The sequence below is a fragment of the Protopterus annectens genome, chromosome 6.part0 (assembly GCF_019279795.1).
Source record: "Protopterus annectens isolate FY-2018-M chromosome 6.part0, PAN1.0, whole genome shotgun sequence".
NCBI lineage: Eukaryota > Metazoa > Chordata > Ceratodontiformes > Protopteridae > Protopterus > Protopterus annectens.
In genome coordinates this window covers 1,325,285,622-1,325,312,142 of record NC_056737.1, presented here as the reverse complement: position 1 = coordinate 1,325,312,142, position 26,521 = coordinate 1,325,285,622, and the positions used below count along the sequence as shown (strand labels likewise).

Below are 26,521 nucleotides of genomic sequence, written 5' to 3'. Positions count from 1 at the left end.
AATATGCACTCAAGAGATATTTCACTGAGTATGTACTGCCCCAGACATACTGAAGCTACTCATTTGTAGATCACAGTTATTCTGCAGGTGAACATACAGTGGTACCCAGATGTGTGTGTGTGTGTGTGTGTGTGTGTGTGTGTGTGTGTGTGTGTGTGTGTGCGCGCGCGCGCGCACGCGTGTGTGTGTGTGTGTGTGTGTGTGTGTGTGTGTGTGTACAAACCAGAAGGACTAAATGGCAATTACTGTTCAGTATATTTTATTGTTTTCAAGAGCAAGGGCTAAGCTTATTCCCGTACTAGCAGTTGGTAAGGTAATGGATCATAATTAGGCAGGAGATGGCTTGAGCATGTTATTATGACAATTTAAATATACATCTGATATACAGAAAAACATTCATAGTCAGAGTAAAGCACACCAATAATGTTTTACAGAAGGCTAATATTTATTCACATTTATTGAAGGATATTCTTAGTACCCAAAAAAGAGGCAACCTGTAGGACTGTTCTGGATCTGTCTTTGCTTAATCTCTATAAAAGTTCCAAAATTCAAAATGTTCTCCCTACAGGCTCTTTTTTCTCTTCCCCTGTGCTCTTAGGTTACTCTGGACCTAAAAGACATCTATCATCACACTATCATCACATACCCATTCTCACAGACTAGCGTAATTTATCTTTCATTGTACATAACACAGATTGCTGTCCTAGAGTTACACACTTCCAGACTGCAGTTTCTTGACTGTAGCAGTTTTCAAATGGTAAACGGCTGTTCTTTTGTGCAATACTTTAATCACTTTTTGTATAACTAATTAGACCATATGCATCTTAAAAAAATGTTTTTCCAGTTAAATATATTGTCATAGACTATGCATCAATGTGACTGCTTTGCAAGGTAAAGAAACTTTTATATTTTACTCTGCTCACAGAAGTTTTTTCTTTTAGCTTCACTGCTGCAACTGACTTCAGGCTGCTTCCATAACCAGCTCACTGTAACCCCATCCTTTGTATGTATCATCCTTGGCGACTGCCTGGGATGACCCACATTGGGAATGTCTCTGTCCAAGAGACTCCTGTATGTGAGGACCTCCATCTTCATGTACAGGTTAATTCTGATGAAGCCGGCCAGGCACTGTAGAGACGGCAGTAGAGACAACATACTGTGGCTAATAGTGATCTTGTTCTTAGCACTAACTCTTGTCTACCATGGTGACACTACACATTAGTAAACGGTGTGAGCTATGAGGTGTGACTATGGGATGTATGTACTCCAAGCCCATAGAATAGTCATGCCTTCTCGCCTCTCCCTGCACACCTAGATCTGTCTGAGACCTGACTCCACCAGTGCTCAATGAGAGATCACACAGCACACTTCCTCCCACAGGATAGGCATTCCCATCATCTCCTGTGAGTGTCATCAAGTGCCTGCCCAGCATGCTTCCTTTCCCAAGATAGGTGTACCCATCACCCCCCTGCCTGTGACATTAGATGCCTGAGCTACTGATCACACTCAGGTAACCTGGGACATAATGAGGGCTTTAGGTTCATAGGTTCATGGGTTCATGGCTAGGTACTAGGCTATCGGCCCTAGGGCCTATACAAGCCTAGCCATAACGATTCTCTGGCTATTGCTTCCCACAAATATTTACTTTCCTGGACCTCTGTCTAGCAGGACTACTGATGTGATCCCCGGGGTGAATTTCCTATCTCCCATCCAATCGTCAAGGTTCCTCTTGAAGAGGGCTGTTGAGGCGGTCTGCCTGATATGTATGGGTAGCCTATTCCAGAGTATGGGAAGTCTCTGGGTTAGGAACCTATCCCTCCAGCATGTTCTATTCATCGGGATGATAAGGTTAAGATCCCTGGAGCATGTGGCTTGGAGGGATTGGGATTTCTTTAAGTGTAGCATGTCCAACAACTCTGGGTTTGACATGGCCTTGTATGTTAGGCAGAGATTGCCTCTGAGTAGGTGGTATGCAACAAGAGTATAGCTGGAATTTCTTTAGATGGTCACCATAAGGCATCTGCTTTAGGCCTGTGATTCTTTTTGTGAGGTATTTCTGCAGCCTTTCTAGTAGCTGCAGATGTCTTGTGAAGTATATACCAAACAGGGCATTGTATTCTATAATGGGTCTAATGAGGGATGAGTACAGAGGGACAATGACCTCCTTTTTTCTGGATGAAAAGCCCTTAGTGATGAGGTGTGCCACGTAGAAGGATTTTCTAACTGTTGTGGCTATGTGGTTATCAAAGGTGAGACCACTGTCCACCTGTGTCCCTAGGTCTCTTATCACACTTTTGGTGTTTAGTGTACTGCCACCTATATAGTAGTCAACAGGTACATTGTTTTTCCAAAGGGGACAACTATACATTTTTTGGCGTTTAGTTTAAGCTCATGGCTCTGGCACCAGGCATCTGTTTTGGTAAGGCCCTTTTGTAGTATATCCACATAATTTGGGGATTCAATAATGGCTCCCAGCTTGCAGTCATCTGCGAACTTTGTAAGCCAGAGTCCCTTAGTGCTGGTCTGTAATTCAGAGAAGTAGATGACAAACAAGAGTGGTCCCAGGATAGAACCTTGCAGTACACCACTTGTCACTTGTCTGGAGCTGGATTTGGAGTCAGCTACATTTACAGTGTGTGTTCTGTCAGTAAGCCAGTTTGCAACCCATTGAGTGACATAGGGATTAATGCCCAGCTTAGTAAGTTTATCTGTGATTCCAGAGTGGGAGATAGTGTTGAAAGCCTTGGTGAGGTCCAAGTAGGCTGTGTGAACCACCTTTCCCTCGTCCACGGCTCTGGAGACTGATTTGAAGAAGTCTATCAGGTTCAGGAGGCAAGAGTGACCCTTCACGAACCCAAACTCGGTAGGGTCCAGTGTTTGAAGGTTGCCAATGTCTTTGTTTATAAGTTCAATGGTAATACGTTCCATGGTCTTGCAGATCAGGCTCATCAGACTGATGGGATGGTAGTTCCCAGGATCTAAAATGGATCCCCCCTTGTGGAGTGGCATGACGTTAGCTGTGCACCACTCTGTGGGCACAAAGCCTGAGGTGAGGCAATGATTAAACATGACACATAGGTGAGGTGCCAGTTCATTTTGTAGTTCATGCAGTAGACAGCCCGGGATGTCATCTGGTCCCATGGGTGCTCTATTCTTGGCTTTGGAGAGTGTGTTTTTTACTTGAGTGGCCATGATTATCAGAATTTGGCAATCTTTCGGTATTGAGATGGGCCCTTCAGGGGGTGAGAGGGGGGTGAAGTTGGCACTGAATCTATCTGCCAGGATATTGGTAATAACCTTGGGATCTAGTGCCATTCTTCTGTAGCTCAGAGCAGATCTGAGTATTGCCATTTAGATTCTTGACATAGCTATAGAATGCCTTGTGGTTGTCTTTGGAATCTTTGGCAATTTTGATTTCATAACTAGCTTTGGAAGATTATATGAGGGATCTCAGCTTTCTACTTAGGCTGGTGAGGGAGTTTTTTTGAATCCTGGGTTCTTCCTCTTTTCTGCAACAGTTTCATCCTTCTGTTGTATAGCTAGTTTATGGCATGGGACCACCAGATTGGCTTCCTTTTTTTAGAGGACAGCGTCTTGGTTCTATTTGGGATGGCTCGGTCCATGCACAAGTGAATGTGCTCATACAGCACCTTAGTGTAGGATTCAGCAGTTGAACTTCCAGTTCCCATCTGCATGGGTGTCATGAAGTTTGCTACTTCTGACTTGAGAAGCATGAAGTTGGTTTTGGAGAAGTTTTTTATGGAGGTTTCCTTAAAGGGGGGTGGTGGTGGGATGTGGATGTCAAAGGTGATTAGCTTATGGTCTAATCTGACCAATGAGGGGGTGACCACTAGTGTGGAGCATAGATCTCCCATGTTGGTAATGACCAGGTCTAGAATATTGGTACCCCTGGTGGGACTATGAATTAGTTGCTCTAGGGCATTGGAATTTATGAATTCCAAGAACCATTGAGCAAAGGTGTTGGTACAGGAGTAGTTTTCCCAGTTAATGGCAGGGTAGTTGAAATCACCCAGTATTAGGGTGTTTGGTTGTATCTTAATATTTTCCAGTATGTTTAGAAAGGTGTAGTGAGAATCTTGGGGCATGGTGGGGGATTTGTAGCAAGCTACAATTTGTATTGCAGTCTTACCTAGTGTTGGTTGCATCTGGAGAATTTCAAATGCATTGTGTTGGGAAACCAGCCTGGAGGTGTGAATATCCTTGATGAATATGGACACTCCTCCACCTTTAGTGTTTCGGTCCTAGTTTGGTGGCCGAAAAGTGTGGTATGAGTTGTAGCCTGGTATTGCAGGGTTGCTCTCTGGAGCTTTGAACCAGGTCTCAGTTAGTGCACAGATATCGATGTTCTCCATTTTTAGGACAGCCTTGAGAGAGTGCATCTTGAGGTTTATACTTCTAGCATTGAGTAGCATTACCTTCAGATTTTGCTTGCTTGTACCCATTACGGTGGTAGTTTTCTCCTTTGAACCTTGCCTAAAAAAGGCAGTATTGGGGCGGCAAGAGCCTTAGCCAGTAACCTAAATCAGGTGCAACCCATCTGTTGCAAAGCATTGTGGTTTGTCGATCATGTCGTCCCAGGCAGACAGATACTGGATCCCCTTTGAATGACACCAAAAGTTTAGCCAATTATTGAAGTTAGTCATTTTGTCCTTATACTGTGGTATCATTCTGGGCAATGGCAGGATGCTACTCAGGGCTAGGGTCATACCTGCGTGGGCTACATGATCCGAGAGCTCTTCCATATCTCTTTTCATGTAGTCCAGGGAGGCACGTCTCAAGTCATTCACTCCAACATGGATAATGACAGAGTCATATTTGTACCTGTTGTGGAGTGACTTGAGTGCATGCATTATGCGGCGGATCCTGGCACCCGACAGGCAACTAACTATAATTTTCTCCTTGTTCAGCCTGGTGAGTGGGCATCAGTGTGCCTGACTATAGAGTCACCTGTGACTAAAGTGTTGGGTACGTTGTCTTGCCTTAGGGGCTGCTGTTGGGTGGCACACTGGTGTTGTGAGCTATGTGACACTTTGGTTGTGTTTGGGGGTGGTGTTTGTTTGCGTTTCAGCTTCGGAGGTTCTTGTTGCTTGGGCAGGTTAATGTTAAGAGCCTCCGCATATGTGGGTTTTGTGTTGCTATGTGTGGGTTTTGGTGGTGTGGGTTTTGAAGGACTATGTGTTGTTTGATGTGTTGTGTGAGCGCTAACCTTCTCCTCTTGATGGTCTAGCACATTCTTGGCTGGAGAGAGCTTTGCTTTCAGTTTGGCTATGTAAGTGCATCTCTCACAGTTTATAGTGTTTGGTGGTAAGAGGAGAGGGTTTGCTGTGTACATGAGGCAATTGCTGCATTGCCCCAGTATGCCCAGATTCACCAAGTGGACAGGAGAAGTCACCAGAAGCTCACCTTGGACATGCCTGGTTAGGTGCTTTCTTTGTGTAGTAAAAGAGCTGTTTTCCCTTACGTTTTGGCAAGGTACTTGCAATTGTAGGCTGTCTAGTGCCCACGACTATTTTCTCATAACCAAGGAGAGGTGAGTGCTTGTAACAAATTAAGGCTTCCTAGTGCTTTTTAGCGAGTTTTAGAGCAAGTGCTAGTCACAGGTATACAGATTTTAGTGCTACTGCTGATAAACTATCTAGTTCTAAGGGAAAATTCCAAGAGCAAACTTCTTGGCACCGAGAATAGTTTAACCTCAGCCCTGCGGTGCACAAATGCATGTATTTATGCCAGAAAGTTGAAAGGGATAGAAATCAGCTCAGAATGGTCAATAAAATTGCAATTTCAGAGCTGGAAACCACTCCTCTAGCGTTAGATAGGCAGTACAATGCTCCCACTCTCATTGGGAAGCAGTGGGACTTCCCACTACCACAGCAAGGTCTGGATAGCTCTGAACACTGAAACTAAATTCCTGAAACCAGCAAAGCCTATTTAGGTCACTATGCAACTGGCATAGGCTGTACTCAAAGATTAACTGAATACATTTTTGTATGTTTTGATTGAGTATCCTTTAAACTCTTGTTATGGACCCGTCAACAGTGTTTATCACTTCCTGATGGTTCTGTAGTTAGTGTCTTCACTAATATTGTGTGCATTACAAGGAAAGTACCTCACAAAGCAAGCAAGATTATAGTTAAGAAAGATGGGGTGATTAAAATAGAAACTCATGTTTGACTATTTGGCATATAAGAGAAAGAACAAATATATATATTTAGCTTTATCTTTTACTTATCATCTCTGAAAGCTGATATCTCAGTATTGTTTCATAGCCATCTTTAAGTTAGTCTTTACTACAGTCCTTCATTTTGTATACTCCTGACAAGTGGTAACACATACTTCAATCTAGAACAAAATAACATTGTGTCTGATCAATTTCTGACCTGGGAATTTACAGCTCTACCAGCCTAATAAGCTTCATCTGCAAAACCACAGAACGTATTATAGCCGGCCTCATTAAATATAACATCAAGAACCTTATTAGATTTGACTCCCAAGAGTTTGGCTTTGTGAAGGGTAGAGCCTTTCTATGGGATATGGTAAACTTTATTGAAAGGGTTATGGAGGCTGTACATGGTTGCCATGTAGTATCCAATGAAGGCCTTTGACACCATTCCATATGATGTCATTATACAGAAGCCAAATGCTTTAAAAATGTACCCATATGTTCATAGGTTCATAGGTTCATAGATAGGTACTAGGCTATCGGCCCTAGGGACCATACAAGCCTAGCCAAAAAATGTACCCTGGCTTTCGCCACCCAAGAAAATTATTTTCCTGTGCCCCTGTCGAGCAGAGCCACAGAAGTGATCCCCAGGGTGAATTTCCCATTTCCCATCCAATCATCAAGATTTTTATAGGTTCATAAAAGCTGGATATCAAACTGGCTGAAAAAAAAAGAATCCACGCAGTAAAAGTTGCAGGTGTCTCATTAGAAAGCAGGAAACTAACCAGTGGTGTCACAAAGAACTCACTGTTTGGACTTCTCCTTTTTGGCCTTTGCTTCTCAGATCTCCAAGCAGACCTCTGGATAACAAAGGTTGCAGGTGACTGCAAATGGAAAGTTGCTATTAACTCACCTTCTGACACTTTTCCCTTCAGGATAACTCTCCCTACTAAAAATGAACACAAAAGCTAATGCTAAAAAATATAATATTGTCACTTTTGGTGCACAACCCTTCCCCTGATCATATTGTATAAACAGTATGGCACTACAAAATGAAAAATGTACTCAGGGGACCTGAGAACCAAATTTGACAACTCCCTCCCTTTTGACCATCATGTAACAATGGTTGTCAGTAAATCCTTTTATTTAATACAGCTAATTGCCAAAGAAATATCATCAAGGTGTAAAATAGTAACCATTCTGTTATGCTCAGCACTGGTCAAACCAGTTAATGAGTGCAACGCTCCTTTGGGGTTAATCTCACTAAACATATCAAACAATCAGAAAGACTCCAAAGGTTCCTAAGCAAAAAAAGAGACTGAAGACCCAGAGTTACTAACAGAGGCTCGAAGTTCTCTCACTTTTCCATGTCTTATAGACTTTGGAGGAGACATCTCTGTATCATTTACCATGTTTTAGAGACCCAGTTGCCTTAGACCTCCTTTATCTCTGCAAGCCCAAAATCTCCACAAATACTAGACATAAGGATCTATATCTTCACAAAAAAATAAAACAGTGTGGTTTATAACCTTCCAAATATCTCCCAAACCTCTACCCTTCCCTCGCTGTATGTTAAAAACTTTGCAAAAACAAACAAACTCTCACAAAACAAATAAGCGAAAAGATAGCAGATACTTCCTAAAACAGAAATTTATTAAACATTAAAAATGGTAACGTGCTTTTCATCTACTCAATAGCAGACTTCATCAGACCACCATTTAATACAGAGAATCCTTTAAATACTAGTGTATACCAACAGTTACCGCACCCCAATCACAACTTCAAAAGGAAATGATGTAAGCATACTGTTAGTACAAAAAATTGTTAAACATACATTATGCGAAAAATATATAGTTTTTGACATATACATATAAAAATGAATGAATATAAAACCTATGCATATTAAAAAGTGAAGTTAATTATTAATTAGTAGTTCATCTACTCAAAGCTTTTAACCTTAAAAGATTGTTAATGGCACATTGTTCATTAAGACCTGGTTTATAGTACGATTGTAATAATAATTGCCATCTTAATTCAGCTTTTTCTAAAATTAAGCTCCAGGGTCCACCCCTTGGCTGCTCATAAATCTGCTGAATGGCACAAAAATCGAAATTATGATCAAGACATGCCTGTGTATGTTTTGCTAAAGCATTAGCTAAATTCCCCCTCCTTATGGCATATAAATGTTCATAAACCTTTTCTTTTAGCGTTCTTGTGGTTTTTCCTATATAATACACAGAACATTTCTTTACAGTTAGCTACGTATACCATCCCTTTTGATTTGCAATTCAATTTCTGATGAATATAATACTTTTTACCATTAATTTCAACCTGTTCACCTTGATACATAGATTCATAGATTAGTACTAGGCTAACTGCCCTTGTGAGTCATTTTAAGCCTAGCCAATTATCCCTTGTGAGATTCAAACCCTGTACCTTGTGTTTGTAAGGCAAACACCTTAACCATTAGGCTATCATCCCAACAAAATACTTACAAAAAGTGCACATGCCACATTTTTTCATACCCCCACCTTTTTCTTTCCTGTAACATCGTTCAATGAGATTTTTGATATTCCTACCCTTCTTTGTAATCATTTTAATACCATTCTGAAATTTATTGGTAATAATTGATTCCTCATTCAGAAGTCTCCAATTTTTAAAAATTCATCTTCTTTTGGCTGTTCCCGTTAGGGGTTGCCACAGCGGAACTTCTGTTTCCATTTCTTCCTGTCCTTTGCATCATGCTCTTTCACACCAGCTGCCTGCATGTCCTCTCTCACCACATCCATAAACCTTAACTTAGGCCTTCCTCTTTTCCTCTTACCTGGCAGCCCCATCCTTAGCATCCTTTTCCCAATATACCCAGCATCCCTCCTCAGCACATGTCCAAACCAACGCAATCTCGCCTCTTGCTTTGTCTCCAAACTGTCCAACCTGAGCTGACCCTCTAATATACCGATTCCTAATCCTGTCCATCCTAGTCACACCCAGTGCAAATCTTAACATCTTTAACTCTGCCACATCCAGCTCTGACTCCTGCCTTTTTATCAATGCCACCGTCTCCAACCCATATAACATAGCTGGTCTCACTACCCTCTTGTAGACTTTCCCTTTCACTCTTACTGGTACCCGTCTGTCACAAATCACTCCTGACACTCTTCTCCACCCATTCCACCCTGCCTGCACTCTCTTCTTCACCTCTCTTCCACACTCACCATTACTCTGTACTGTTGATCCCAAGTACTTAAACTCATCCACCTTTACCAACTCTACTCCCTGCATCCTCACCATTCCTCTACCCACCCTCACATTTACACACATATAATATGGTTTAGCCCTGCTGACCTTCATTCCTCTCCTCTCTAAAGCATATCACCACCTCTCCAGGGTCTCCTCAACCTGGTCCCTACTCTCACTACATATCACAACGTCATCTGCAAACATCATAGTCCACGGGGCCTCCTGTCTGATCTCATCTGTCAACCTGTCCATCACTACTGCAAATAAGAAAGGGCTCAAAGCTGATCCTTGATGTAATCCCACCTCCACCTTAAACGTATCTGTCACTCCCACCGCAGTCCTCAACAATGTCACACTACCCTCATACATATCCTGTACCACTCTTACATACTTCTCTGCCACTTCCGACCTCCTCATACAATACCACAACTCCTCTCTAGGCACCCTGTCATATGCTTTCTCTAAGTCCACAAAGACACAATGCAACTCCTTCTGACCTTCTCTGTATTTCTCCAACAACACTCTCAGAGCAAATATTGCATCTGTAGTGCCCTTTCCTGGCAGGAAACCATACTGCTGATCACTAATCATCACCTCCCTTCTTAACCTAGCTTCCACTACTCTTTCCCATAACTTCAAGCTGATCAATTTTATCCCTCTGTAGTTACTGCAGCTCTGCACATCACCCTTATTCTTAAAGATAGGTACCAAAACACTTTTTCTCCACTCCTCAGGCATCATCTGACTTTCCAAAATTTCATTAAACAATCTGGTTAAGAATTCCACTGCCATTTCACCTAAGCAACTCCATGCTTCCACTGGTATGTCATCTGGGCCAACAGCCTTTCCATTCTTCATCCTCTTCATAGCTGTCCTTACTTCCTCCTTGCTAATCTGTTTCACTTCCTGATTCACTATCCCTGCATCATCCAACCTTCTTTCTCTCCCATTCTCTTCATTCAGCAGCCCTTCAAAGTACTCCTTCCATCTCTTCAACACACTCTCCTCACTTGTGAGTACGTTTCCCTCATTATCCTTTATCACCCTTACCCGCGGTACATTTTTCCCAGCTCTGTCCCTCTGTCTAGCCAATCGGTGCAGGTCCTTTTCTCCCTCCTTAGTGTCCAACCTTTCATACAACACTCCATATGCCTTATCCTTAGCCTTCGGCACCTCTCTATTTGCCATGCGCTTCATCTCCTTATACTCCTGTCTACTTTCTTCATCTCTTTGACAATCCCACTTCTTCTTCACCAGCATCTTCCTCTGTATACTCTCCTGTACTTCCTCATTCCACCACCAGGTCTCCTTGTCCTCCTTCCTCTGTCCAGATGTCACACCAAGCACCTTTCTAGCTGTCTCACTTAACAGCTCTGCTGTAGTTACCCAGCTATTCAGTAATTCTTCACTGCCCCCCAGTGCCTGTCTTAACTGAACTCCACCTCACAATCACCCTTTTTTAACTTCCACCATTTAATCCTTGGCACTGCTTTCACACTTCTCCTCCTATTCTTGATGACCAACGTCATCCTACAGACCACCAGTTTATGCTGCTTAACTACACTTTCCCCTGTCACCACTTTACAGTCTCCAATCTCCTTCAGACTGACTCTCCTACATAGGATATAATCCACCTGAGTGCATCTTCCTCCACTCTTGTACGTCACCCTATGCTCCTCCCTCTTCACCACAGCCATGTCCATCCTTTTCGCAAAATCCACAATCATCTGACCTTCTGCATTCCTCTCCTTAACACCATACCTACCCATCACTTCCTCATCCCCTCTGTTCACTTCATCAACATGCCCATTGAGGTCCGCTCCAATCACTAGTCTCTCACCCTTGGGTACACTCACCACCACTTCATCCAACTCACTCCAAAATTTTTCTTTCTTATCCATCGCACACCCAACTTGTGGAGCATATGCACTAACAACATTCATCATTACACCATCAATTTCAAGCTTCATAAACATCACTCTATCAGACACTCTCTTCACCTCCAAAACACTCTTGGCATACTGTTCCTTTAGGATAACCCCTACCCCATTTCTCCTGCCATCTACACCGTGATAGAACAATTTGAACCCATTTCCTAAACACCTGGCCTTACTTCCCTTCCATCTGGTCTCTTGCACACACAATGTATCAACCTTCCTTCTCTCCATCATAGCAGCTAGCTCTCTTCCTATACCGGTCATACTGCCAACATTCAAAGTTCCTACCTTCACTACTACACTCCTAATCTTCCTCCTCTCTTCCTGCCTTCGGTATGCACATGCACATTAAATGTAGTTATAAAGGCATTAACATAATCAATTCTCATGTTTTGATTAGCCCTGTGCATTTCCACCAATAATCCATCTCTATTGAGAATAGGTACAAAGTAAACATGTTCTCTTTTTTGTTTTACTTCGAGAAACAATTCATTTAGCAAGTCCTCTGGGTAGCCCCTACTCAAAAACATATTTTATAGGTTCATAGGTTCATACTAGGCTATCTGCCCTAGGGCATTTATAAGCCTAGCCAGAATGTGTTTGGCTTTCACCACCCATTTTAAATTTATTTTGCTATGCCCTTTTTCGAGGTTAGTATACTGTGCCTCTGTCTAACAGTGACACAGAAGTGATACCCGGGGTAAACCTACATCTCCCATCCACTCATCAAGATTCCTCTTGAAGAGAGTCAATGAAGGACTCTGCCTAACCTGGACTGGGATTTTATTCCAGAGTGATGGGAGCCTCTGGGTTATGAATCTGTCCCTCCAGCATGTCCTATTTATTTCAGTGCTGAGGTTCAAGTCTCTCGGGCGCGTAGCTCGATGGGATTTGGATTTTCTGAGCATGTCCATTAATTCCAGGTTGGACATGGCTTTATACGTCAGGCACAGATCGCCTCTGAGCAGGCGGTATGCCACTGAGTAGAGCTGGAGTTTCTTTAACTGGGCAGCATATGGCATCTGTTTGAGCCCTTTGATCCTCTTGGTGAGGTACCTTTGGGGTCTTTCCAGTTGCTGCAGGTGTCTGGTAAGGTACATCCCAAAAGGGGCATTGTACTCAATTATGGGCCTGATGAGGGATCAGTAAAGAGGCACGATGACCTCCCCTGATCTAGATGTGAATCCCTTCATGATTAGGTGGGCTATATAAAATGTTTTTCTAACCACTTTGGCCACGTGGTTGTCAAATGAGAGATTGCTATCAACTTGGGTCCCCAGGTCCCTAATTACTTCTTCCATACTTAATGGATTACCACCTATGTGGTAATTTGTGGGCACTTTGTTTTTGCCAGAGGGGATGACTATACACTTTTTGGCGTTTAGCTTGAGGCCATGGCTCTGGCACCAGTTGTCTGTTTCTATGAGGCCCTTTTGTAGGATGCCTGTGTTGGCTGGAGAGTCTATTATGGCGCCCAGTTTGCAGTCATCTGTGAACTTGGTCAGCCACAGTCCTTCCGTGTTAGCCTGTACCTCCGAGAAATATATACTGAACAAGAGAGGTCCCAGGAATGAGCCTTGTGGGATGCCACTTGTAACTGGTTTGGAGTCTGACATGGCTCCAGCAATTCTAACCATGTGGGTTCTGTCCTTGAGCCAGTTTGCAACCCATCTAGTGACATAGGGGTTTATATTTAAGCTGGTGAGCTTATCTATAATGCCCGAGTGGGGTATTGTATCGAAGGCTTTTGCAAGGTCCAGGTAGGCTGTGTGGACCACCTTCCCCTCGTCAATGGCCTTGGTGACTGTTTAAAAGAAATCGACCAGATTTAAGAGGCAGGATCTGCCCTTAACAAAGCCGAACTTGGTAGGATCCAGTGTCTGTAGGTCCCCAATATCTTTATTTATGAGGTCCATGATGATCCTTTCCATAGCTTTGCAGACCAAGCTAGTCAAGCTTATGGGGCGATAGTTTCCAGGATCCGTTGAGGCACCACCTTTGTGGAGAGGGACCACTGTTGCTGTATGCCACTCTTTGGGTACATATCCTGTAGTAAGCCTGAGATTGAACAGTAGTTTTATGTTTGGGTTTAGTTCTTCTTGGAGTTCATGTAGGATGCAGCCCGGGACACCGTCTGGTCCCATTGATGCTGTGTTTTTTGCTTTGGAGAGAGTGGCTCTTACCTGAGCATCTGAGATGTCAGGGGGGCAGCACTCTGCTGGGATATATATTTGCCCTTTTGGTGGGGAAGGGGGTGAGAAGTTTGCGCTGAATCTGTTAGCTAGGATGTTGGCAATGTCTGTGGGTTCAGTGTATTTTTTGTCATTTTGGACTAATTCTGAGCATATCTGGGAATTACCACCCAGGTTCCTAACATAACTAAAGAAAGCCTTGTGATTATCCTTAGTGTCCTGTGCAATTTTTCTGTCAAAGCTGGCCTTAGACGATTTTATGAGTGCCCGTAGTTTTTTGCTAATACTGATCAGCGATGCCTTCCCTTTTTGGGATTTTGCTCTATCATGTAGTAGCTTCCTCCTTCTATTGTATAGTTTGTTTATGGCTGGGGTCCACCAGACAGGACGCCTTTGGAGGATTGGGTCTTGGTTTTATTTGGGATTGCATGATCCATGCATTCCTGAATGTGTTCATAGAATGCGTTTATAAAGGATTCTGCGGTCTGGGACGTATTTTCCACAGGCCCGGGGGCTTTGAAGGATTCCACCTTGGTTTTGAGGAGTGTGAAATTTGCTTTAGAGAAGTTTTTCACTGTGGTTTTCTGGGCAGGGGCTGGCGTTGGGATGTGAATATCTAGTGAGATTTGTTTATGGTCTGATCTTACCAGTGACTGACACACTTCTGGTCTGGAGCATAGAGTCCCCATCTTGGTGATGATCAGGTCCAGTATGTTTTCCCCTCTTGTGGGAGTGGCAACAAGTTGTTCCATAGCATTTGAGTTTATAAATTCTAGGAACCTTTGGGCTAGGGTGTTGGAGCTAGAGTAATGCTCCCAGCCTATGTTAGGGTAGTTGAAGTCGCCCAATATAATGGTGTTTGGAGAGACCTTCATATTTTCCAGTGTTCTCAGGAAGGCCGAGTGGGGTTCCTGGGTTTGGGAGGGTGGTCTGTAGCAGGCTATAAACTGGAAGGCAGTTTTACCCACTGTTAGTTGCACATAGATAGTCTCTGATGCTTCGTGCTGTGCCACCAACCTGGAGGTGTGGGTATCTTTGACGAATATTGATACTCCCCCTCCCTTTGTGGTTCGGTCCAAGTTTTGGGGCCGAAAAACATGGTATGAGGTATAACCTGGTAGTGCTGGGGTGCTCTCGGGAGCCTTGAACCAAGTTTCTGTTACTGCACAGATATCAATGTTCTCCATGCTAAGGAGAGTTTCGAGTGCGTGCATCTTGAGGTTTAGACTTCTGGCGTTGAGTAGCATTACTCTTAGTTTCTTATCCTTTGTGATGCCTATGGAGGTGGGTTTTTCTTTTGAGCCTTGCCTAAAAAAGGCACTGTGGGGATGGCAAGAGCCTTTGCCAATATCTGAAAGCCCAGGGGTGACAGGTGCAAGCCGTCCCTAGCGAAGCATTGTGGCTTGTCGAGCATGTCATCCCAGGCAGACAGGCATTGGATCCCCTTTGAATGACACCAATACTTAAGCCAATTGTTGAAGTTGATCATCTTGTCTTCATATTGTGGCATCATTCTTGGTGAGGGTAAGATGCTACTCAAGGTCAGGGTCATACCGGCTTGAGCTACATGCTCAGAGAGCTCCTCTATGTCTCTTTTCATGTAGTCCAGGGAGGTACGTCTCAGGTCATTCACACCAGCATGGACAATGACTGAGTCATATTTGCTCTTGCCTTGGAGTGACCTGAGTGCTTGTGTTATGTGGCAGATCCTAGCACCCGACAGGCAGCTCACCGTGACCTTCTCCTTGTTCAGCCTGGTGAGCGGGACGTCAGTGTGCCTGACGATAGCGTCACCTATTACAAGTGTATCAGGTGTGTTGTTTAGCCTTCAGGGCTGTGACTGTTCGGCACACTGGCTTTGTGAGCTATGTGTTGCACGTGTTTTGTTTTGGGGTAGCGGTTGCTTGGGTGTCTGATTTGGAGGTCTCTGAAGCTTAGGCAGATTTTTATTTAGAGCCTCCGAGTATGTTTTTGTGTGTTTATGTGTTTGGTTTGCTGTCGTGGTAGGTCTGTGTGAGACTGGAATTGTAGTGAGTGTGGTTTCCTTCTTCTCCTGACTGGTTACGCCAGTACTGAGTTGAGAGAGCTTAGCCTCCAGTTTGGCTATATGGTTGCATCTCTCACATGTGTTGGAATTTGTTGGGAGGAGGAGAGAGTTGTCTGTGTACATGAGGCAGTTGTAACATTGCTTCAAGATTCCCAGATTCACCAGCTGGACCGGAGAGGAGCTTGACAACTGACCTTTGGACATGCTCGAATAGTATTGGGAATTCCTTTATAATTGAAAAAAAGGGCCAATGGGGAACAAAGTACTCAAGGATATTTATAAGAGAGTTTGTGCATTTTTGCAAAGTTTCTAGTGGTTTTGGTTTTCAGCAATGGATAGTGGAACATCTACTTCCCGAGTTTTATTTTCACAAGAAGAACAGGGGTGTGATACTACAGAATTACTTAGACTGATACATTCTTTGACACAACATGCGGATTTACTGGCTAGCAGTATTGAGAACATCAGAAATAATGCAGTTCTGCTTTTCGACCAGCAGATGGCAGCAATGTCATTCCCAGCTGGGCAGCAGCAAGTTCTTCCTGCTGCCAGAGCAGGTAATGGAGTTTATGAAGGAAATTATGCTAATGTTGGCAGTTTGGCATCTTTTTCAACTGTTTCTTCTCCCAATTAATTAAATTCATCAATGCAACAGCAGGAGGGTAACCAGGGACTTAATCCACATAATAATGGTTCCGAAGGAGTACAGAACGCAAATGCAGTCATGCAGACACTGCCAGTTATGAACTTTCAAACACAGCAATCACATAACCTTAATGCTGGTAACACGTCTAGTTCTAGCAGTATTAATTGAAAACCTCCTATACTGAATGACCGGTTAGCAAATGGAAGCGTGGGACAAGAAGTAGCTACACAAGTAGCTGGAGGGAATAATGCAAAAAATAAATTGGAAGAACTGTATAGGAAACTGTATAAAACTAAAGAGTTGCAATGTGAAAATGTTTATTTGAAGGACTGTATTACAAATGGGGTGGTTCCAAAAGGGCTTAGAGTATGGCATTATCCAGCAGGTCTAATTGAGAACTCAGCCCTGCACAATGATTTAATAGCCATGTTTGATAGGCATGGCTTTGAATTATTAGAACTGCTCATTAAATATAACACTAAAGATATTGATTTGTTGTTGGTTGAGTGTAACTCATTGCAAACACAATTGTTGTCGGAAGGTGGCTATGATAGGTACAAGTACAGGCATCAACGTATTTCACTAGTATTGAGAACAATATTGTGGAATTAAAAAGAAAGAAAAATAAAAAGTTGACTAGAGACAAGCATCAATACAGTCAACATTTTGCCTATCCAACCCCCCCCCCCACATGTTTATAATAACAGTAATAATGGTGAACATTTGCAGTTTAATAATAATGGAGCGGTGTCTGAAGAAACTGAGCAACAAAATGAAAGTGATTTGCATAATGATGACGACTATGAACAACAATTTCCACCTTTAAGGCGATCCAAAAGGATCAGGAATAGGAACTATAATTATGGTAACAATCGTGGTAATGGCCCCAGTCAGGATTTTTATACACCTTCCAGAAGGAATCAGAGGAGGGGGGGCAACGGGGATGTGGACAGTACCCGAGGAGCGATTATTAACTGACTGTACTGGTCAGCTGAGTGCTATTGAAACTGATGGTACTAATGGTATCTCAGATGAAGTCGGACAACAAAAACCTATGGTTATTTTTAATGAGGCACATGATTTTAAAATTCATAATTTTTCTTATACATTTTTTGATCAGGAGATGGCTGATTTCTTAAGCAAAGCTTTGACTTTTGTTCCTGCCTCTGAGGCATGTTTAGCTACGGTACTCATGGATTTTAAACTATTTCTTAGGAGAATGAATTTTAGAATTATGTTTGGTGAAAATCACAACCATTCTGATATACAATTGCATACCACCAGTACTTTTAATCCACCATTACATCCGGCTTTAATTCTGTATGAGAAGGCTTGTGAAATTGATATTAGACATCTGTTAAGCAATAAGCATGTCCATTTGAAGGACAATTTGAGTTCTAATGAAAGGAAATTACTTGTATTTTTAATGCAACAGAATATTAGAATCATGAAGCCGGATAAGGGGGGGGGGGGGGGCGGACTGGTAGTAATGGATGTTTTTTATTATAATGATAAAATAATGCAGATACTTAACCCAGCAACATATGAAGAAGTTAGCAGAAATGCACTTAATGTAGCGTATAAGAAGATTGAAGTATTTCTTAATGACTTGTTTCTTGAAAATAGAATCGACATTGACACCTATTATTATTTACACATTATTGCACCTACCATTCCTTGTATTTTTGACTCACCTAAGATACATAAAGATATAAACAATCCACCACTAAGATCAATAGTGGACGGGCGCAACTCCATAACTTATGCATGTGCTAAATTTTTAGACTGTAAATTGAAAGGTTTCTTGGATGATCAAAAGCAAATCTGTAGAGATTCTTGGCATTTTCTCAGCCTTATTAATGCAGTTGAATATGCAGAGGGTGTTCTATTTTTAACGATAGATGTAAAGGACCTTTCCTCTGTGATTCCCCAGCAGGAAGGAGTAAATATGATAGAAGAGTTTCTGTTTGAACAAGGAGTACCACAAATTGACATTAACTTATATGCTGATTTATTTGAAGTGGTTTTGACCAACAATTACATTATGTTCAACAATCATTATTATTTACAAAAGGTAGGAGTTGCTATGGGTTCACGCTGTGGGACCATTTTTTCCAACTTGTTAATAGCCCGATGGGAACAAAAGCACATATTTAATAGTGCATATGAACAGTATATCGTCCTATATTTGCAATGTTTGGATGATATTTTTATTTTATGGAAGGGTGAGCAGCAGCAGGTGGATGATTTTATGGAATATATCAATAATACAACTCAATTTTTGAGGTTTACGTACAATGTTGATGGACAGGAGAGTAATTACTTGGATGTGAATCTGAGGAAGGACAAGGTCAACAAGAGGTTTGTAGCAAAAATTCACAGAAAACCCACCTATTGGAATAGCTTTCTTCATTATACAAGCTCCCATCCTGTTGTTAACAAAACAGCGGTTATAAAAGGCCAATTGGTGCCGCAAGGATGGTTAGTTTACATAATGAATTTTTTGATGAGTGTAAGAATGTTATAAACATGTTTTTGAGAAGGGGCTACCCAGAGGACTTGCTGAATGAATTGTTTCTCAAAGTAAAACAAAAAAGAGAAAATGTTTACTTTGTACCTATTCTCAATAGAGATGGATTATTGGTGGAAATGCACAGAGCTAATCAAAACATGAGAATTGATTATGTTAATGCCTTTATAACTACATTTAATGTGCATTTTTTTTAATTAAATCAATAATTTTTAAAAATTGGAGACTTTTGGATGAGGAAGCAATTATTACCAATAAATTTCAGAATAGTATTAAAATGATTGCAAGGAAGGGTAGGAATATCAAAAATATCATTGAACGACGTTACAGGAAAGAAAAAGGTGGGGGTATGAAAAAATGTGGCATGTGCACTTTTTGTAAGTATATGTATCAAGGTGAACAGGTTGAAATTAATGGTAAAAAGTATTATATTCATCAGAAATTGAATTGCAAATCAAAAGGGGTGGTATACGTAGCTAACTGTAAAAAAAGTTCTGCGTATTAGTTAGGAAAAATCACAAGAACGCTAAAAGAAAGGGATTATGAACATTTGTATGCCATAAGGAGGGGGAATTTAGCTAATGCTTTAGCGAAACATACACAGACATGTGTTGATCATAATTTCAAATTTTGTGCCATTCAGCAGATTTATGAGCAACCAAGGGGTGGACCCTGGAGTTTAATTTTAGAAAAAGATGAATTAAGATGGCAATTATTATTACAATCGTACTATAAACCAGGTCTTAATAAACAATGTGCCATTAACAGTCTTTTAAGGTTAAAAGCTTTGAGTAGATGAACTACTAATTAATAATTAACTTCACTTTTTAATAAGCATAGGTTTTATATTCATTCATTTTTATATGTATATGTCAAAAATTATATATTTTTAGCATAATGTATGTTTAACAATTTTTTGTACTAAGTATGCTTACATAATTTCCTTTTGACGTTGTGATTGGGGGTGGTAACTGTTGGTGTACACTAGTATTTAAAGGATTCTCTGTATTAAATGGTGGTCTGATGAAGTCTGCTATTGAGTAGATGAAAAGCACTTTACCATTTTTAATGTTTAATAAATTTCTGTTTAGGAAGTATCTGCTATCTTTTCGCTTATTTGTTTTTTGCTGCATGTTAAACCGTCTGACTTGTCTTCCTTTAAACATAACCTAGCTAACAGAATGAGTACCCACCAATTTATTCCAGAGTTGACTGGTGTGGCCCTTATGGAGAAAGGCTGTATGGTATAAGGGAAGGTATTGCCGTGGCATGAACAGTGAAAAGACTTTGTTATAGTCTATAACGACAAATCCTTCTTTATAAACATCCGTTCCTGGGTCCTCATGCACCTAGTACATACACTGACCAACAGTTTCTCACACTGATTATTAACCCTTTAACATCTCAGAACTCTGATCTTTTTCATGGTCGATGAGTACAGTATACAGGACAAAGTGCCATGACGTACTGCAATCCATGTTGAGGGCATTGCTAGTTTTTCAGTGTACTTTGTGTGGTCAGCTAAAGCCATATTCACATAAGCTCATTGGGGGCATCAGGACTGAATTACTTTTTACAACAGAAACAGCAGCTTTGAATGAAGGCTGTTGTTTCAAGGAAAAATAAAAACCCTATAAAGGACCGGTAATCATTTATGGTGTTTTTTGTTTGTTTGTTTTGTTTTTACATTGCCAGGGAATTTGTGTTTTTCTCCAAACTGTGGAAGTTTCAAACTGAAATTCATGCTTGACTATAACATTTACAGAGAGAGTCCACTTAAACTGGGAATGCAGAAAGTACAGCGTTCTGGTTCAAAACATATTTTTCTGATAATTTTTTAAAGTACTTTTCTCACAGTAGATCGATAACTTTCACTAAAACAGCTGTGATACAGTCAGCTTTGGCAGTTTTGTCATTAACTGTCTGTCCTACATCCATTTTTCAATATTAAGCAGCTCATTAGAGATGTAATGAAACAATGAATATTAAGCAGCTCATTAGAGATGTAATGAAACAATGAATATTAAGCAGCTCATTAGAGATGTAATGAAACAATGAATATTAAGCAGCTCATTAGAGATGTAATGAAACTGAATATTAAGCAGCTCATTAGAGATGTAATGAAACAATGAATATTAAGCAGCTCATTAGAGATGTAATGAAACAATGAATATTAAGCAGCTCGTTAGAGATGAAATGAAACAATGAATATTAAGCAGCTCGTTAGAGATGCAATGAAACAATGAATATTAAGCAGCTCGTTAGAGATGTAATGAAACTGAATATTAAGCAGCTCGTTAGAGATGCAATGAAACAATGAATATTAAGCAGCTCATTAGAGATGTAATGAAACAATGAGTAATGTTATGTGAAGTGCACAGTTTTGGATACAGGCAAATAAATTGTGCTAGCAGTATGTAGTTAATTTCTGCAATATGTCTGAATTTAAATTAAAAAAACACCCTGGCATATCTCCCATGCTTTTATTTTGTTGTTGTAGGTTTTTTTAAATATATTTTTTGTTCAGAATGTCAGCTAGATGTTTTTTCCCCTTAACCCTGCTGCTTCAGGATCCTTTTTTTTTCTGTATTGAAAAGATATGCTGACTGGATATATACACTGTCTAAACAGTGCTAAATAATTCTGACAGCTGGCATTTATTATAAAAGTACTAGCTACATCGATGTTCTCATTAATTACTTGCATTCAGTAATATTTCAATTTACAGATACTAAAATATGAAAGTTAGAAGTGGAAAACAGAACTTAGTGCAGAATCGCTTAGCTAAATATGGCTTAGGAAGCCAGATGTGTTGCTTATCCTTTACTGTAGTGGGCTTTTGAAACATTCGTTGTCTAACATGAGAGTTACTTTGACAGAATAAACATACTTGGGTGAACAACAAGTAAGTAAATTCAATGTTTGCCTATAGCTTTGTAAAAATATGTCTCATTCTGTTTTTCTTTGTTGTTTTGCAGCTGAAGTACAAAGCGAAATTGAACGAATCTTTGAACTGGCAAGATCCTTACAATTAGTTATTCTAGATGCAGATACTATAAACCACCCAGCACAACTCATCAAGACATCTTTAGCGCCGATTATTGTTCATGTCAAAGTTTCATCACCAAAGGTACTCCAAATGCGTATGGAAAATGTAGCGGAGTATGAGTAAATAGTACGTTAATGTAACTCTTTGTATACTTGGAACGGTAGCAGTGAAAGAGTAAATACTTGGAACGGTAGCAGTGAAAGATTGAAACAGAGCAAGACCAATTGTTCAAAAGGGGTCACAGTAGCTTAGATGAAGCAGCAAAGCTCGAGTTTGAAATACCACGTACTTCAAGAAGCAGTAAAGTAGGGAAGGGAGAAAGGAAGAATTTGAAATGGAGTGGAATAGATACAGCTGTGGGTTACATGAAGAAGCAGAGGAATGCAAATATCGGAATACAAATAGAAAGGAATCAAGGTCGTTGTAGATACAGCAGATGTGTAACTGTAGAGCAAAGACTGTTTTAGGACTGAGATGGTTTAGGGTTAGCAGGGGTCAGTTTATAAGCAGTACAGCGCCTGAACAGATGGTGCTAGAATAGGTTGGATTCAAGAACAGAACACATTTTCTTTATTTATTTATCATTTGTTGACCGGGGAAGTCTGACTAGGACAGAGCCTGTTTTCAGTGGAGGCCTGGGGAGAAATGCTCCAGATGCATGTCTTTAGAATGTGGGAGGAAACCGGAGTACCCGCAGGAAACCCACACAAATGCAGGGAGAACATGCAAACTCCGCACAGAAGACACCCCAGCTGAGAATCGAACTGGAGAACCTCTTGCTGTGAGGCAACAACGTTAACTGCTGCACCACTGTGTTGCCCCTTTTAACTTAGAAGAAAAGTAGAGTTAAGAATGGCTTAAATATAGTAGTGCAGTGTGGTTAGTGTAGAGGGGACTTAAACATGTGTACTAAAATGATATAACTATCAAATATTTTAAAGTAAAGGTGTAATAGAAGAGAACCAACCATATAAAACTAGTATTGTGGAAATAATTAAAGCATGTATTATTGGGCTTTGCTGTAGCAAGTTTCCTTCAAACCAAAGTTAGAGATCTCATGCCTTCCCAGGTACATAGTATGACTTTACCCAAGTCCCCTAAAAGCATACTTTGCAGTACACATCAGAAGTGATGAAAATTAGTTTTATTCTTTCTATTATTGTTAAAATAATAAACAAAATTAAAAAAAGTGATGGAAACACAATCAGAAATCAGAGGTTTGTTCAGTTTTCAAAAGCAGACTCCATCATCTATCACACGCGCACACACACACACACACACACACACACACACACACACACACACACACACAAAACATTTGACTCAGTGCAATGCTTTTCTACCAGTGATTCACAATAAAACATATAAATGCATTAACTGTTGTCCTTCTGCTTTTAGCCAAATTTCATCAAAGAAACAGTACGTAAAAGTGAAGACAAGTTCAGAAGATTCACCTGTGGGATTAATAGTAACACCGTATCTACGTACTGTCCCAATTATAGTGCTTTGCTTCTGAGAGACACATTGCACTGCAGCAGTTCACATAGAAAATTTAGTGCAGCAAATAAATAAGTACTATACCTTTAGCAAGTGCCTTAGGAGGGGGAAGGCCCTGTCACCCCCAATATCCCTCGTGTTCACTGTTTATTCTAACTCTGATGCAGTACTGCACTGCCCAAAGAAATGACACACTGTCTTAGAGCATAGAAAACTGACTTGGTGCAGTCGCTGAGCTTGCACAGCCTTGGAGCTAAAATAAATGAATATGGAGTTTGGGGGTACAGCACCCATCCCAGAATCTCCAGGGAGCCTGCCCTTTAATAAACACATACTAAAAACGTAACACCCATTTCACCACTGCCATTACTGCGGACCACCCAGTGTAACATACTTTTGAAGTGATCAAGCCTAAACTTTTGCAAAACACAGACAGATTATTCCTCTGAATTTATGCAAAAGTTACTTTTTAAAATACATGCAACATTTAGTCTTACTAAGACTTCCCCTAAAATATGTATGCTGGAGTCTATCCATTTAAGAAACACTGTACCACATTATAGTGTAAGGTATAAATACTGCAGATCAGAGTTTAAGCACAGGAGATATTATTTTGAGGTAGACAGCTTGAGATAGTCAGAGGAAATGGAAACATCCATTTATATAAAAATTTTACAAAGTAGTACTGTGATGAATGATTTTTAGGATGCCATTAAGACCTGCTGACATGAAATCTTCATTCCATCTTTGCTGAATATCCAGATGGAAAATGAACAGCTTATGACCAAATTCTTGTCCTTCAGCAGCACTGAATTTGGTAACATAAAATAGTAGTTGCTATTGTAGATAAATTACTGACAGTATTAACAACCGGAGTTTTATTTCATAAGATTTCTGATACAGTTCATTTAGACATTTATTACCTATGAGTAGAGCCTTAGTACAGTATAATCACATTTATAAGTTGCCTAAGACAAATTCAGTCCTGGATTTTGATAGAGGCTCAGTAATTTCCTAAATAAGCTCCAGCGAAAGCTGCTATATAAACCAAAACCCGTCATTTATTAAGCTTTTTCTTTAAAGTAATGCATTTATGAATGGGAAAACATACTGGACCTGATCATCACCAACATGGAGGCTCTATGCTCCAGACCAGAAGTGTATCCCTTACTGGTAAGATCAGACCATAAACTAATCTCACCGGATATTCACATCCCAACCCCACCCCCTGCCCAGAAAACCACAGTGAAAAACTTCTTTAAAGCAAATTTCACACTCCTCAAAACCGAGGTGGAATCCTTCAAAGCCCCCGGGCCTGTGGAAAATACAGCCCAGACCGCAGAATCCTTTATAAACGCATTCTATGAACACCTTCAGGAATGCATGGATCATGCAATCCCAAATAAAACCAAGACCCAATCCTCCAAAGGCAGGCGTCCTGTCTGGTGGACCACAGCCATAATCAAACTATACAATAGAAGGAGGAAGCTACTACATGATAGAGCAAAATCCCAAAAAGGGAAGGCATCTCTGATCAGTATTAGCAAAAACCTATGGGCACTCATAAAATCGTCTAAGGCCAGCTTTGAGAGACAAATTGCACAGGACACTAAGGATAATCACAAGGCTTTCTTTAGTTATGTTAGGAACCTGAGTGGGAATTCCCAGATATGCTCAGAATTAGTCCAAAATGACAAAAAATACACCGAACCTACAGACATTGCCAACATCCTAGCTGACAGGTTCAGCTCAAACTCCCCCCCCCCACCAAAAGGGCAAATATCTATCCCAGCAGAGTGATGCCCCCCTGACATCTCAGATGCTCAGGTAAGAGCCGCCCTCTCCAAAGCAAAAAACACAGCATTGGACCAGACGGTGTCCCAGGCTGCGTCCTACATGAACTCCAAGAAGAGCTAAACCCAAACATAAAACTACTGTTCAATCTTAGCCTTGCTACAGGATATGTACCCAAAGAGTGGCGTACAGCAACAGTGGTCCCTCGCCACAAAGGTGGTGCCTCAACGGATCCTGGAAACTATCACCCCATAAGCCTGACTAGCTTGGTCTGCAAAGCTATGGAAAGGATCATCATGGACCTCATAAATAAAGATATTGGGGACTTACAGACACTGGATCCTACCCAGTTCGGCTTTGTTAAGGGCAGATCCTGCCTCTTAAACCTGGTCAATTTCTTTGAAACAGTCACCAAGGCCATTGACGAGGGGAAGGTGGTCCACACTGTCGTATTCTTTTACCTTAGAAAGAAGACGCGGGACAACTGCGTGCAGTTGGTACCAACTCCAAACTTTATTGACCGGCCAGCATACATTACAGTACACAACCACTTCCTGTCTCACGCCCTTGCGTCATGCACTTTCCCCCGCCCCCAAAGAGCACTAGCTAAGGCAAGACAACACAGTCCATTGAATACACCACATCTCCTTTTCCATAAGGCCCCTTTTCACTTAACACAAAACCCAGATCTATTCAATTTCTTCCACTTCACTACGAACTTGGTACATTGACACCAAATGCTCACTTAGCCACATTCAGATTACTATAAACCCCAAATGACATTGTTATTTATACACTGATCTTCACAGATCCAAACGGTCCGGCTTGTTAATAACTCTTCCGGATCTGGTCCTCACAACATCACTGTGTGCCCGGGGTTCCGGGGGAAGGCCATTGCAAAATGGCAAGGCCTCATTGGTCTTACTTATCACACTTTCCGGACACCCAGGGTTTGATTCACAGTCAGGTTCAGTTAATGGGTTCAATTGCCCACGGTTTCGCGCAGTCCCTTGGGGCACATCCACCTTAAATGACCTCGGCGAGTAATGTTTTGCTCTACAGTACCTGGGGTCTTCATATCTGTCACCCACACCTGGTCACGGGCAACACATCCCCAGCGGCCTTGCCCGATGGCGTCTGTTAGTTTTCGCCATTATACACCCTCTTCTCCCCCTCTTTCCCTATGAGCCTTCTCCAGTCCGGCTGCACAGGGTCCAACTGTGAAGGATGAATCGGAAGAGTGGTCCGTAACCGTCGTCCCATGAGAAGTTCCGCAGGGCTATAGCCATTCTGCAGTGGCGTTGTCCTGTGCGCCAAAGAGCCATGTGCGGATCAGCACTTTTTTAGCAGGTTCTTCACCGTCTGCACCGCACATTCTGCCTCCCCGTTACTCTGCGGGAACCTGGGG

At 41.4% G+C, this 26,521-nt stretch overlaps 1 protein-coding gene across 1 annotated transcript in view; it reads left to right on the top strand.

Moving 5' to 3' along the window:
- Positions 1 to 26,521, top strand: part of CACNB4 (calcium voltage-gated channel auxiliary subunit beta 4) — a 509,529-nt gene that overhangs the window by 367,033 nt on the left and 115,975 nt on the right. The window contains exon 10 of the mRNA XM_044073655.1: positions 21,752 to 21,903. Within this exon, the coding sequence (XP_043929590.1) occupies positions 21,752 to 21,903 (152 nt within the window). The remainder of the gene's footprint in view (positions 1 to 21,751; positions 21,904 to 26,521) is intronic.